This window comes from Lutra lutra, chromosome 10, assembly GCF_902655055.1.
Source record: "Lutra lutra chromosome 10, mLutLut1.2, whole genome shotgun sequence".
NCBI classification, from domain to species: domain Eukaryota; kingdom Metazoa; phylum Chordata; class Mammalia; order Carnivora; family Mustelidae; genus Lutra; species Lutra lutra.
In genome coordinates this window covers 104,694,324-104,706,426 of record NC_062287.1, presented here as the reverse complement: position 1 = coordinate 104,706,426, position 12,103 = coordinate 104,694,324, and the positions used below count along the sequence as shown (strand labels likewise).

Sequence of the window (12,103 nt, the reverse complement as noted above, 5' to 3'; positions counted from 1 at the left end):
TTTTTTCCTTTTGTAACAAAATATTTTTAAATAATAAATGGGGTGTGAGCTGTTTTATGGATTCTGCATTGAATAGCTTTGTTGAGGTATTTGGGACCTGGGCCGGGGCTGACACAGAGGCTCTGGGATGGCACTGAAGCCCCGAGTTCGGAGCTGGAAGCGCCGGCTGGGCGTGTGGTGGCCTGCGCGACTCCTGGGGGCCTGGAGTGCAGGTCTTTGAAGCGCCCCATGAGGGTTAGCTTGCTTCCTTAGCCAGCCAAGCTAAGGGAAGAAAAATTCCAAGTTGTCCTTTGTCCTTCAAGATTCCTAAGGTTTGTTCTCTGAGTAAATGTCCTTCCCTTACAGTTCGGTTCTGATGTTCTCAAGTTCAGGAAGGGAAGACTCCTCTGCTCGGAGTCGAAGTATGCCTGCCAGTGCCCGCTGCCGCTGTCTGTGGACCGTGGCATAACCTGTGAGCTGAGAACCAGAGCTGTTCTGCCTTTCACACAGTGGTGTTTGAAGAATCCGAGAGAGCAACATGAACATGTTTTGGAAACCGTAATGCTGTCTAAGCTTTAGGAAGTACAGATTAGAAAGTTTAGCAGAGTGTTGTGGGTGAGCTCCTTGGAATTACAGAAAGCTTCTGGCTTTTCAGAGCCAGAGGAACCAAGACAAGTGTTACATGTACAAAAAGATGAACAAGAGACCAGGTGGTACATAATGTATACTGGGACCTGCGAAAGCAAGATCAGCAAAAAAACAAACTTTTCGGGGGAGGGAGAACCCCGGAAGCTCTCTGACAACGCACAGCATGAGGGTAATAGGAGTGGGCTCTCAAGGCAGGTTCCGTGGTCCTGTGCTGCCTATTCCAGCAAGCCCCACTTCTACGTGAAGTCTAGAAATCTACTTTTTATGTCCCAGATGACATTCGTGTAAACTAAAGCATGAGGACCGGTAAGTTAGAGAAGTAAACACGTAGTTCATCAAAGCGCTACCATGGTGGAACAGAAAGGGAATGATTGGGGTTCCTGTTGGTTCAAATCCCAACTCTTACTTAAGCTAAACGCCCTCAGACAGGAGGTGACTTAACATTCGAGTTGATTTTCTTCTGCCTCACAGGCTCATGGTATGGACTAAATCTACTCTGCCAGGCACTGGATGAGTATTAGTCTCCTAACATTGCTGTCATGGTAGAGAGCCACAAACCCGAATCTGCGTGTGCCAAGTGCTTCCTGAACTGGGCCAGACCTCAGCCTCTAGGGATGGCCATTGCAGTCACCTGACCTGGCCATGCGTGTGACAAATATCTGAGCAGGTCTCTCCCAGCCCCTGTGACCAAGGCCTACTCCTTCACTCAGGTCCTCTCCACTGTTCCAAAATGTTGATCCTTCAGGTCTAGATGGGCAGCCCAGTGAATTCCCCTTGGCATTCGAATACAAAACCCAACCACATGAGCCCTGAAAGACTGGCTATGCTCATTCCCATCCCCTGCTGCCTCAGTTTCTGTTGTATGACATTCTGTTGTGGTGTGACTACACCTGCACGTGTGGTTCCAGCAAGCCGCAGGAAGAATGAACCTCTGTGGAGCCGGCCCCGGGAAGCACAGTGCACGAAGCTCCCAGAGAACCATCAGATGAATGAGGACTTCCTGCTCTAATCCCATCCCCATTTCCGACTACTCATCCTCCTCAAGTGGTACCTGTTGAGCAGAATTTACTTGATCTAGACAGACTGCTAAGACAAGATTTCTAGATCCAACTGTTAGTAACCGGTTGTGGGATGCCTGGCTGTTCCCTTCTCATCTCTAAGTCTCCAAAGTGGGGGGGTTTAGATTCCTTTCTAAGGTTCCTTTTAATTATAAGCCACCTCTAAACTTCCAACTGAGACTTTCATTCATTTATCTGTGTTGCCGGGAGAGTGACCTTAACCACTGAGCCTTTAGAAGAAATAGGGAGGCCCTGGAGAACCAGTTCCTGTCTAGCTTGATGTCAACAACTTCTTCAAAGCACAGCAAGAGAAAACAGCAGTGCAAGCAACAGGCCGGGGATTTGGGGGGGCGGTCTGTGACTGAAACACCAAGGAGGTTCCAAGATTTTTTGTTACTGTTTCATGGTGGATTAGGCCTGTTTACAGTTTTTGGATAGACTCCAAAAGCAGCCAGGAAGCAAGGACACAGAAGGGGCAGGAAACAAGATAAATGATCAGTGTTTCTGGACAGTGGAGACCTTCACAGGATGAGAAGGAGCTCGATCACAGGAAATAAGCAGAATTAAAAGCCAGCGTGGAAATGCTTAAAGACCAATTAACTCTGACTTTGAGCAAGAGCAGATATTCTAGGATTCATCTGACAGCAGAGGGGCCATATGGCTTGAGGTTTTCTAAAGTGGATTCTGTCATGGCTCCTGGCGGCTTCTTGGGGGAAAAGAGGAAAAAAAAAGCCACTACTGAGTTAGATGAGAAAATTTTAAAGACTTGGAAAAAGGAATGATATATGCATGTAGGGCACTATTTCTCCAGTTTAAAAAAAAAAGTGTATTTCCTTTTATGTTAATTTGAAATTTTAAAATAAACGACTGGAAAATGCTGGCTTTTGACTATGCTTCTTCCAAGTATTCCTGCCTCACTCTGGTAAGAAGCTGACCATGACCTGTAAGAGGAGTGAGAGAAAAGATGCTGGCTTTGGGGCAGAGATGAAGTGTATAAGCAGTCTGTTACAGGACGACATGCCTGAGGAAGATACGGAAGCTGACGGTGCTTTTAGGGGTTAATTTAAGCTAGAGCCAGGGGAAGAAAGTCACCATTGCCTTCGTGTCCATACAGGACCAGTAAGCACAGCCTGAGAACAAACCACTGGGACAAAGCCTACCTTCCCTTGGGGCAGATGAAATTCTAGGGACAGGTGCCATAAGGAAAAGGCTGCAACTCCCATGATAGAAAATATACGTTTATTACAAAATAATGTTTGTATCATGATGAGAGTAGAAAAATAACACTATGAACCACTAAAAAAATTCTGGAGCTCAGTCTCTGGGGAACGACGTGAGAGGCTTGCGCGTCACCCTGGGAGCAGACCGTCCTGAGATTCTCTGTGCTCACAGGGAATATGTGGCTCCGGTCCTGAAGGAAGTCCAAGGAGCCCACGTGGGCCACACAAGATGCTCTGGCCATGAGGATCAAAGAGAACCGGAGCTCAGCAGGGAGCTGGCTCTGAGCCGGGCCAGAATGGGACAGCCTCGCCCCTCCCTACGCTGGAGTGTAGCACAGTCTCTTGGGCTGATGGTCCTGGTTTAGAAGATGATGCCCAGTGGCCTCATGCTCGGATGTCTGTACTGAGGAAGAGCTGCGACCCTTCCCAGAACAACATGACCCAATTCTCACTGGTGTGGCTAAAGACCAGAAGAACCTGTGGTCTCAGCCCATGAGGGCTGCTGGCTGAAATGTCTGCACTTCAAATCCTGTCCATACTGATGGCAGAAAGAAAGAAAAAAGGTTAAAAGACCAGTGAACAAGAGCAACTGGCCTGAACTGTTCTATCTTCCAAGCCTCCTGGCCCCAAAGAACAAAGAGAATCTCTTCCCTGAGTAACTGTCTACCCTGAATAGGAAAAGCAATCCCCTAGGCACCCTTTTTCCCCCTGAAAGTGCTTCAGACCCCTCAGGCTTCAGAAGAACAATGAGTCCCTCCCTAGGAGGAGATGGGAACCCAACCCTCAGGTGACAGGACATGGTCCCTCAGCAGCAGTACCTGGAGAAAGCCGTCAGGGTGAGCACCTCAAGCAGCAGCTCTGAACCACAGAAGAAAAGCAAGATGCTGTTCATGATGGCTTCTAGGCGGAGCACGTAGGTCTGCAGCAGCAGGTAATAGGAGGCCATCATGGCAGATGGGAAGGTCAAGGCCACGCTAATACCAAGTGGCATCTTTCGTTGGCAGAGGTTTCCCTTTGTACCTGTCAGACACAGCCCATGGAATCACCTCCAAGTGGCCTGCTTTCCCTGGGCTCAGAGGAAAAGTTGGGGGGATGGAATGGGAGAGCCTGGCAAGGCAGAGAAAAATGATCCCAAATGGGGATGGGCAGATTTATAAATGAGGTCCCACTGCGCTCAAAATTCGAGGCTCCAGAGGTGCCACAGGATGGGAGTCGTTCACTCCAAAGGTCCTGCTTCAAGTCTGCCTCCCACTCAAGGGACAGCGACTTCTTTGCTTGGGGGGAATATTTTTTTAACTATAATATGTAATCATTGAAAACTTTTCAACTAATATAAATACAGAAAATAATTTTAGAAAATATGGAAACTAAAAGGCTCCAGGACTGCCCAGTGGAGACAGCCATTATTACAGAACGATGTATACTGCTGCAGATTTTTTTATGTGTGTATACTTACATATTACTATTTATTATTATAAAAATAGGATCATACTCTACATACTGTTTTCCATTTATTTTTTCCCATTTAACTTAAGTTAGACAACTTTCCACGTATAACTACCTAATTCTTTTTTTTAATGGCTATGAGCGATTTCATTGAGGCAATTCTATAATTTATTTAACTAATCCTGTATTAGCAGATGTTTAGGTTGCTTCCAATTTTTTTTTAAGATTTTGTTTATTAGAGAGAGAGTACTATCGGGGGGAGGGGCAGAGAGAGAGGGAGAAGCAGACTCCCACTGAGCAGGGAGCCCAATGTGGGGCTTGATCCCAGGACCCTGAGATCATGATCTGACCTGAAGTCAGATACTTAACCAACTGAGCCACCCAGGCGCCCCTCTAATTTTTTTTAATTAATTTTATTTTTTAAGTAATGTCTACCCAGCATGGGGCTTGGACTTACAACCCAGAGATCAAGAGTGGCACACTCCATGACTAAGCCAGCCAGGGGCCCCTCTAATGTTTTGATGTTACAAAATATGTGGCCATAAGCTTTCTCCAATAGGTACCTTTACATATCTGTGGAAGTATTTGGCTTTTTTCAACCAGTTTTAGATGTGTAATTGTCAGGACTAAGAATACAAATTTTAGGGGAACCTGGCTGACTCGGTCCTTTGAGCTTACGACTCTAGATTTCAGCTCGGGTCATGATCTCAGAGCTGTGAGATTAAGCATCAGGCTCTGTGCTCAGTGGGGAGTCTGCTTGAGATTCTCTCCCTCTGCCCCTCAACCCCACTCATGTGCACGTTCTCTCAAATTAATAAATAAAATCTTAAAAAAAAAAAAAATACAGGGTGCCTGGGTGGCTCAGTGGGTTGAGCCTCTGCCTTTGGCTCGGGTCGTGATCTTGGGGTCCTTGGATCGAGTCCCGTGTTGGGCTCTCTGTTCAGTGGGGAGCCTGCTTCCCCCGCCCCCCCCGCCTGCCTCTCTGCCTACCTGTGATCTCTATCTCTGTCCAATAAACAAATAAAAATCTTAAAGAAAAAATACATATTTTACATGGCAAAACTATTAGCAAAACAATTGTTCTAATTTATATTCCCAAAGAGTGTGGGAATAGAGAGGCCTGGTCTTCATATCCATTCCAATACTGGGTGTTTGGAAATCTTTTAAATATGATGGATGAAATTGTTACTTTGTTGGTTCAATTTGCTTTTTATTAATGAGCTTGGGCATTTTATCATGATTACTGATACTCTGTAATTATTCTTTTTTTTTTTTTCTAAAGATTTTATTTATCTGACAGAGAGATCACAAGCAGGCAGAGAGGCAGGCAGAGAGAGAGGAGGAAGCAGGCTCCCCGCTGAGCAGAGAGCCCGATGCGGGGCTCGATCCCAGGACCATGAGATCATGACCTGAGCCGAAGGCAGCGGCTTAACCCACTGAGCCACCCAGGCGCCCCCTCTGTAATTATTCTTATATGAACTGCCTATTAGTGTCCCTTACCAATTTTTAAAATTAGGTCATCTTTTCTTTAGTGATTTACGTGAGCCTTCTTTATCCTTTGTTACATGTGTTGCAAATACTGTTTCTTCTCAGCTTCTGTTTTAACACTGTTTTCTGGGATAAGATATTCTAACTAGTAAGGAATTTGCTCTGGATCTGTGAGGATAAAAACCTTGTCCTAAGGGCACCTGGGTGGCTCAGTTGGTTAAGCATCAGCCTTTGGCTCAGGTTATGATCTCAGGGTCCTGGGATTGAGCCCTGTGTCAGGTTCCCTGCTCAGTGGAGAGCCTGCTTCTACCTCTCCCTCTGCTGCTCTCTCGACTTCTGCTCTGTCTCCCTCTCTTGCTCTGTCAAATAAATAAAATCTTAAAAAAAAATGTCCTAAGAAGTCCGTGTTCAGAGAGCAGAGGGGACCTTAATACTAATGTGACATATATGGCCTTGAACATGGAGTTACAGTCAAATCTATTCTCCCAAGCAAGCCAGGGGGAGGAACCAGGCTCTCCTAGCACTTAGGAAATTAGGAAGGAACTATCTAAAATGCTACTGACAACCTCTAGCCCTACAGAGCAACAAACAAGTAAAGCTTGACCCAAAATATGAAGCAGTTTAAAACTTCCGAGAGGGAGTAATGGGACTTTCCACCAGATCCAATCTCTTATTGTGAGACTAGGTTATGTACTTGTTCTTGTTAATCAAGTTACAGAGAGCAGTCTGTCTGAGAAGGAATGGAAATATTCTCTAGACAACACTCACCAAAAAACAGTCGAATTACTTCAATTCCAAGGTAAAGGAGAAGCATCACCACATCGAGTACTAGGTTGGCTGTTGGATATGGTAGCAGGAGAGCTGCCAACAGAAAAGCCAGGGTTTGCAAGCCTATAACAGCACCCACAAGAGCTCCCCCACACCTGGGGATAAAGAAGGCATGCATCTTATCAGCTTTCCATGAACTAGTTAGTGAGATGTGGGCAGGATCTATTAACCTGCTGCAGGACACGTTAACTCGCAGCGTGACTGTGTCTGTTAGAGGCCAGCTCGTTATTAGGGGATTTCACCCCAAACTCCAAGAGTCTGTGAGGCCTCCACTCTCCAAAATGATTGGATCTACATAGGTACACTGGCCCCTGAACAGTTTCTGAGGGTCACCAATGAGCTTAGTGGGGCTCAGCAGAGAGGTGACGAGGGAGAGTAAGGACAGAGAAGTCCACATTTCCCAAACTAAGGAAATGCTTGCTGAGGGGCTTCCGAGTGAATCATTCTCGAACAAGCCATAGAATGAAGAGGTGAGGAGGAGCTACAGAAAAGTAGGCTCTTGATGGGAGTTGGCTCTGGGCTGAAGTGGGGAAGGGATGTTGGGGCAACGGTAGTCAAGCCCCACGCCTTACCTTTGTACAGAAATATGAAGAGTTCCAGCAGAAAATAGGTAGCATAATACCACCCGTTCAGAAAGAACAGGATTTCCAGGGGGGTGGAGGACAGCCGTTTACCTGGAAAGACGAGCACAAATAAGAGGGATGGGCCGGACGGCACCTCAATCTCTGTTCTTTGAATGGTTCTGTGCCTAACTTGGAAGAAAACACGAGGTCGCAGCTAGTGGAAAAGGCCACCTGGGGTACCTCTGACTGCGGATAAAGAGAGGGCATGTGGGCGCGTCTCTGTGTGTGTGTGTGTGTGTAGAGGGCTTCCCTTAACCCCCCTCATTCCCCGGAATTACCGTCAAACCCGACTCTTGTCTTCTGGGTGGAAGTCAAGGCCTCTGTAAGATCTAACCCAGTCACTATGCGGGCCATTGGGGCGCAAAGGCCAGCACTGGCCTGTTCGAGGTCACACAGCAAATTCGTAACTGAGCCGGCCTAGAGAGGCCCAGCTCAGGATCTGGGGGCTTCTAGACCTGCACCTGGAGACCTTCAGGCATTCCGGGAGGGTGGGGCTGCGAAGCCCCACTCTAGACGAGCGGGGAGCGATGTCCCTAGCCCCGAGAATGATGAGTTTAGGTCGAGCTCTAACGGGGGCGAGAGGGACACTGAAGGCATCAGGACCAGAGACTCACACACCTCCGAAATCTCACCTCGCGGCGCCATCTTCAGTCCCCATGGAAACTGCGCACGCCGCTACAGCCGCTCCCAGACAGCGAGGCGCGGCCGGAAGCGGGGGATGGAGCGACCCCGGCTTCTGGCCCCTCTGTCCGCCCGCGGCACTCTATGGTTTCCAGGGCCCGGCCACGCGTGCGCGGGGAGGAGCGCGGGCCGACAGCCTTTGGTGGGATTTCGCCTCGCTGAGCGTGGAGGAAGAGTGACAGGGGGCACAGCTGTCGCCCGAAGGGCCCCGGGGCAGTGGCAGGTCTCTGGCTCCCCCGACCCCAGGTGGCCATGCATTGGTCTAAATGGTCAGCTGTGTGGCACCGTGACCACAGGATTAGTAGTAAATGGGCCCTAGCCCGAGGATTCTCTTTTCTAACAAGGGACTTATGATGAGAAGCAGCTTGCGCGACGGTGCTCTGCAAACACCGCGTGGGGGTTAGCATCGGCCTGTAGTGTGGCGGATTTAGGTGTCAGGTAGTTAGCGGACCCCACAATGGGTCAGAAACAGAGGGCCCCTCCAAGAAGCACAGAGAAGACACAAAGATGAAACGTGATCACCACGTGACCCAGAACAGGAGGGGAGTTGAGAGACCAAAATACTCCTCGTCGGGAACTGAAAGAAGTTGCCAAGGGATGGCCTGTGAACTGGGTTCTGAAGTCTGAATACCATTTGGAGTAATAAAAGTGTGTCGCTTCCCGCAGAGGAGTGGAAAGATAAAGGGTTTTCAGTGGACCCAGGCTGACATGCCCGTTAACCCGCTGTCGGTCCTGGCAGGGCAGGAAATAGGTAATTTGAATAGAGTGACTAACCTTTAAGGATGTCGCCAGTTGGAATGGAGGTGGGCGGTAATTCTTTTCTTCTGGGCATAAAGGGGAAGGAGCAGAAGCGATTCCATGCACCTGGAGAGGGGTATGAAGAAGCCCTCCCACCAGGCCCTGACAGTCCGAGAAGCCTGGTGGGTACATAACCAACCTTGTTTCCCTCCCCTCTCCTCTGCCTTTCTATCTCTACTTGTGCCTCCCATTGGCAGAACTTTCTGCAAGCTGAAGGTTTTCTTTAGCAACCGTGAGCAAAGCACAGGGTAAGGTGGGGAAGGGTGGAAAGGGATCTGGTGGCACAGGGCCGTCTTTACCTCTACTGCCTGCTCCATATGAGACATTAGGCAGGTTCCAGCTTTGAGTCTCAGATGTCCCATCTCTAAAAGGACGGTGGACCAGCTGCTCGCTCTTGTACTTTAAGTTGTTAGGTTGGCAGGGTGTGATGGTGGCGAAGCACAACCACACCCACTCATTTACATATTGTATACCGCTTCTCTCCGGGGACAGTGGTTAAACTGAGTCCTCTCCAGCAGAAACAATGTGGCCTGCAGCCTTGAAAACTTAACCACCTAGCCCTATTCACCCCTGTCATAAAGGATGGCAAGGAGTAAACGTACCAAAGGTTAAAGTAGATGCTAAGACTGAATTGCTCCTAGCACCGCAAGCAGCAAGAATGACAGCATGGCAGCCTGGGTCCCCTGCACCCAGGTCCTTTGAATGACAATGAGCCCACAGAGTGGGGCACACAAAGCATGAAGCCCCATCCAAGGAGCCCAGGGTAAGGGCTCAGCACCTTTTTATTTTTTTTTATTTATTTATTTTTTAAAGATTTTATTTATTTATTTGACAGAGAGAAATCACAAGTAGGCAGAGAGGCAGGCAGAGAGAGAGGAGGAAGCAGGCTCCCTGCTGAGCAGAAAGCCCGACGTGGGGCTCGAACCCAGGACCTGGGATCATGACCTGAGCCGAAGGCAGCGGCTTAACCCACTGAGCCACCCAGGCGCCCCTCAGCACCTTTTTAAACAAGCAGTTAAAAAGCCAGGGCCCTGGGGGGTGGGAGCAATTACAGTGTAGTCATATATACAATAAGGGGTTAATATACAAAATAAATAGAGAACTGGGGCACCTGGGTGGCTCAGTGGGTTGGGCCTCTGCCTTCAGCTCAGGTCATGATCCCAGGGTCCCAGCCCCGCATTGGGCTCTCTGCTTCGGAGAGCAGTCTGCTTCCCCCCTCTCTCTGCCTGCCTCTCTGCCTACTTGTGATCTCTCTCTGTGTCAAATAAATAAAATCTTTAAAATAAAATAAAATAAATAGAGAACTTATACACTCAATAACAAAACAAAACAACAGTCTGCTTAAGAAATGGGCAGATGCCATGAACAGACATTTTTCTGAAGAAGACATCCAGATGGCCAACAGACACATGAAAAGGTGCTCAACATCACTCATCATCACGGGAATGCACATCAAAATCAGTGAGAAAAAAGAAGTCACCGAGTGCCTGGGTGGCTCAGTGGCTTGAGCCTCTGCCTTCAGCTCAGGTCATGATCTCAGAGTCCTGGGATTGATCCCCGCATCGGGCTCTCCGTTCATCGGGGAGCCTGCTTCCCCCTCTCTGTCTGCCTGCCTCTCTGCCTACTTGTGATCTTTCTCTCTGTCAAATAAATAAAATCTTTTTTAAAAGATTTTTTAAAAGATTTTCTTTATTTGAGAGAGAGAGAGAGAGCTTGAGAAGTGGGAGGGTCAGAGGGAGAAGCAGACTCCCCGCTGAGCAGGGAGCCCGATGCGGGACTCCATCCCGGGACTCCAGGATCATGACCGGAGCCAAAGGCAGTCGCCCAACCGAGCCACCCAGGTGTCCCTCTTTTTTTTTTAAATATTTTTTTAAAAAATAAAATATTTTTGTCAAAGATTGCATTTGTTTATTAGAGAGAGAGGGAACCCAAGCAGGGGGAGCGGTAGACAGAGGGAGAAGCGGGGAGCCCAATGCGGGTCTTGATCCCAGGACTCTGGATCATGACCTGAGCCCAAGGCCTATGCTTAACTGACTGAGCCACCCAGTTTTCCAAGACCATTGGTTTTAAATATTTCTTCTAGCAGTGCCTGGGTGGCTCAGTGGGTTAAAGCCTCTGCCTTTGGCTCAGGTCATGATCCCAGGGTCCTGGAATCGAGCCCCGCATTGGGCTCTCTGCTTGGCAGGGAGCCTGCTTCCCTTCCTCTCTCTCTGCCTGCCTCTCTGCCTACTTGTGATCTCTGTCTGTCAAATAAATAAATAAAATCTTTAAAAAAAATAAATATTTCTTCTAAAAAAAGCTGCATTGTAGGCATTTTAATATGTTTTATTTTCATTATTATTCCATTCAAAGTACTATCTAATTTCCTTACTATTTCTTCTTTGAGCCATGCGTTCTTTACAAGTGTATTATTTAATTGCTCAGTATACTTACTGCTCCTCAGCTCGATTCACCTCTCGGCACTTCTTCTGTGCCAGCAGGCTGGCCATGGGGCATTTCTCCCTTACAGTGAGCACGATGATAAAAGGATGCTAGAAGGACACTGCAGGAAGGAAGGGACTTTCCGGGTTCCGGGGTGCGTCTGCTCTTGCTGCAGGCTGTCAGAGATGTGCATGTGGGGGGACATCCAGCGTGCTCTGTCCCAGCTGTGTGCCCAGAGTGGAGGGACCTGCAGCAGTCTGCTTCAGCCCAGGTTTGGTGATCGCCTTGCCACAGCCTCACTCGGGCAGCGCATTGGATCCCTCTGGAGCCTGCCCACCGGCCCCAGCCTGCTGCAGCCCAGGGGGTGTTTCCCAGAGCTTTCCTGATATGGACCCCAGAGGCTCCAGATCTTACCCTGCAGTAGCGCCCTGACTCCTCTGCATCGCCTCCTACCGGCCTTGGCTCACCACACCCACACCCTGGGGCCCTCCCACCAGAGACGCCATGGACACCGTGTACTCCGTACAACATCGCCTCTGATCAAGACCCTCATTTCACAGCAGAGGAAGCGCGGCAATGGCCTTGTGCCCACAGAATTAACAGGACTTCCCACACATACTTCGTCACCCGGAACCAGGGGGCTTGCTTGAAAAGTGGAACAGCTTACTGAAGACTGGGTTATAGCACGGGGTGGGAGACAACATCATGAAAGGATGAGGCTTGATATACAGAATGAAGGACTTCTTTGAATGAGAGTCCATTAGATGGCGCTGTCATCCCCCTGGCCAATATCCATGGGTCCAGGAACCAAGGGGGTGGGAGTAGGAATGACTTGTCCCATTAGACCTTACCCACTCATAGAGTTTTTGCCTCTTATCCTGAAAAATTGGAGCCTACTGATTTGGAGATCTTG

General features: G+C 48.6%; 1 protein-coding gene across 4 annotated transcripts; it reads right to left on the bottom strand.

Moving 5' to 3' along the window:
- Nucleotides 1-9: 9 nt before the first annotated feature.
- Nucleotides 10-9,492, bottom strand: TMEM216 (transmembrane protein 216). Of its 4 annotated transcripts, XM_047694043.1 has the most exons (6): nt 9,069-9,492; nt 8,746-8,835; nt 7,240-7,341; nt 6,608-6,700; nt 3,724-3,925; nt 2,908-3,443 (listed from the first exon to the last, which is right to left on the bottom strand). In XM_047694043.1, the coding sequence occupies exons 2-6, from the start codon at nt 8,801-8,803 to the stop codon at nt 3,428-3,430; spliced, it is 471 nt and encodes a 156-aa protein (XP_047549999.1). In that variant the 5' UTR covers nt 8,804-8,835; nt 9,069-9,492; the 3' UTR covers nt 2,908-3,427. The 4 variants fall into 4 exon arrangements, with proteins under 4 accessions (XP_047550002.1, XP_047549999.1, XP_047550000.1 ...); XM_047694046.1 differs by lacking the exons at nt 2,908-3,443; nt 9,069-9,492 and adding an exon at nt 10-2,626 and having other exon boundaries at nt 8,746-9,049; XM_047694044.1 differs by lacking the exons at nt 8,746-8,835; nt 9,069-9,492 and adding an exon at nt 7,923-8,722.
- Between the last annotated feature and the right edge of the window lie 2,611 nt (nt 9,493-12,103).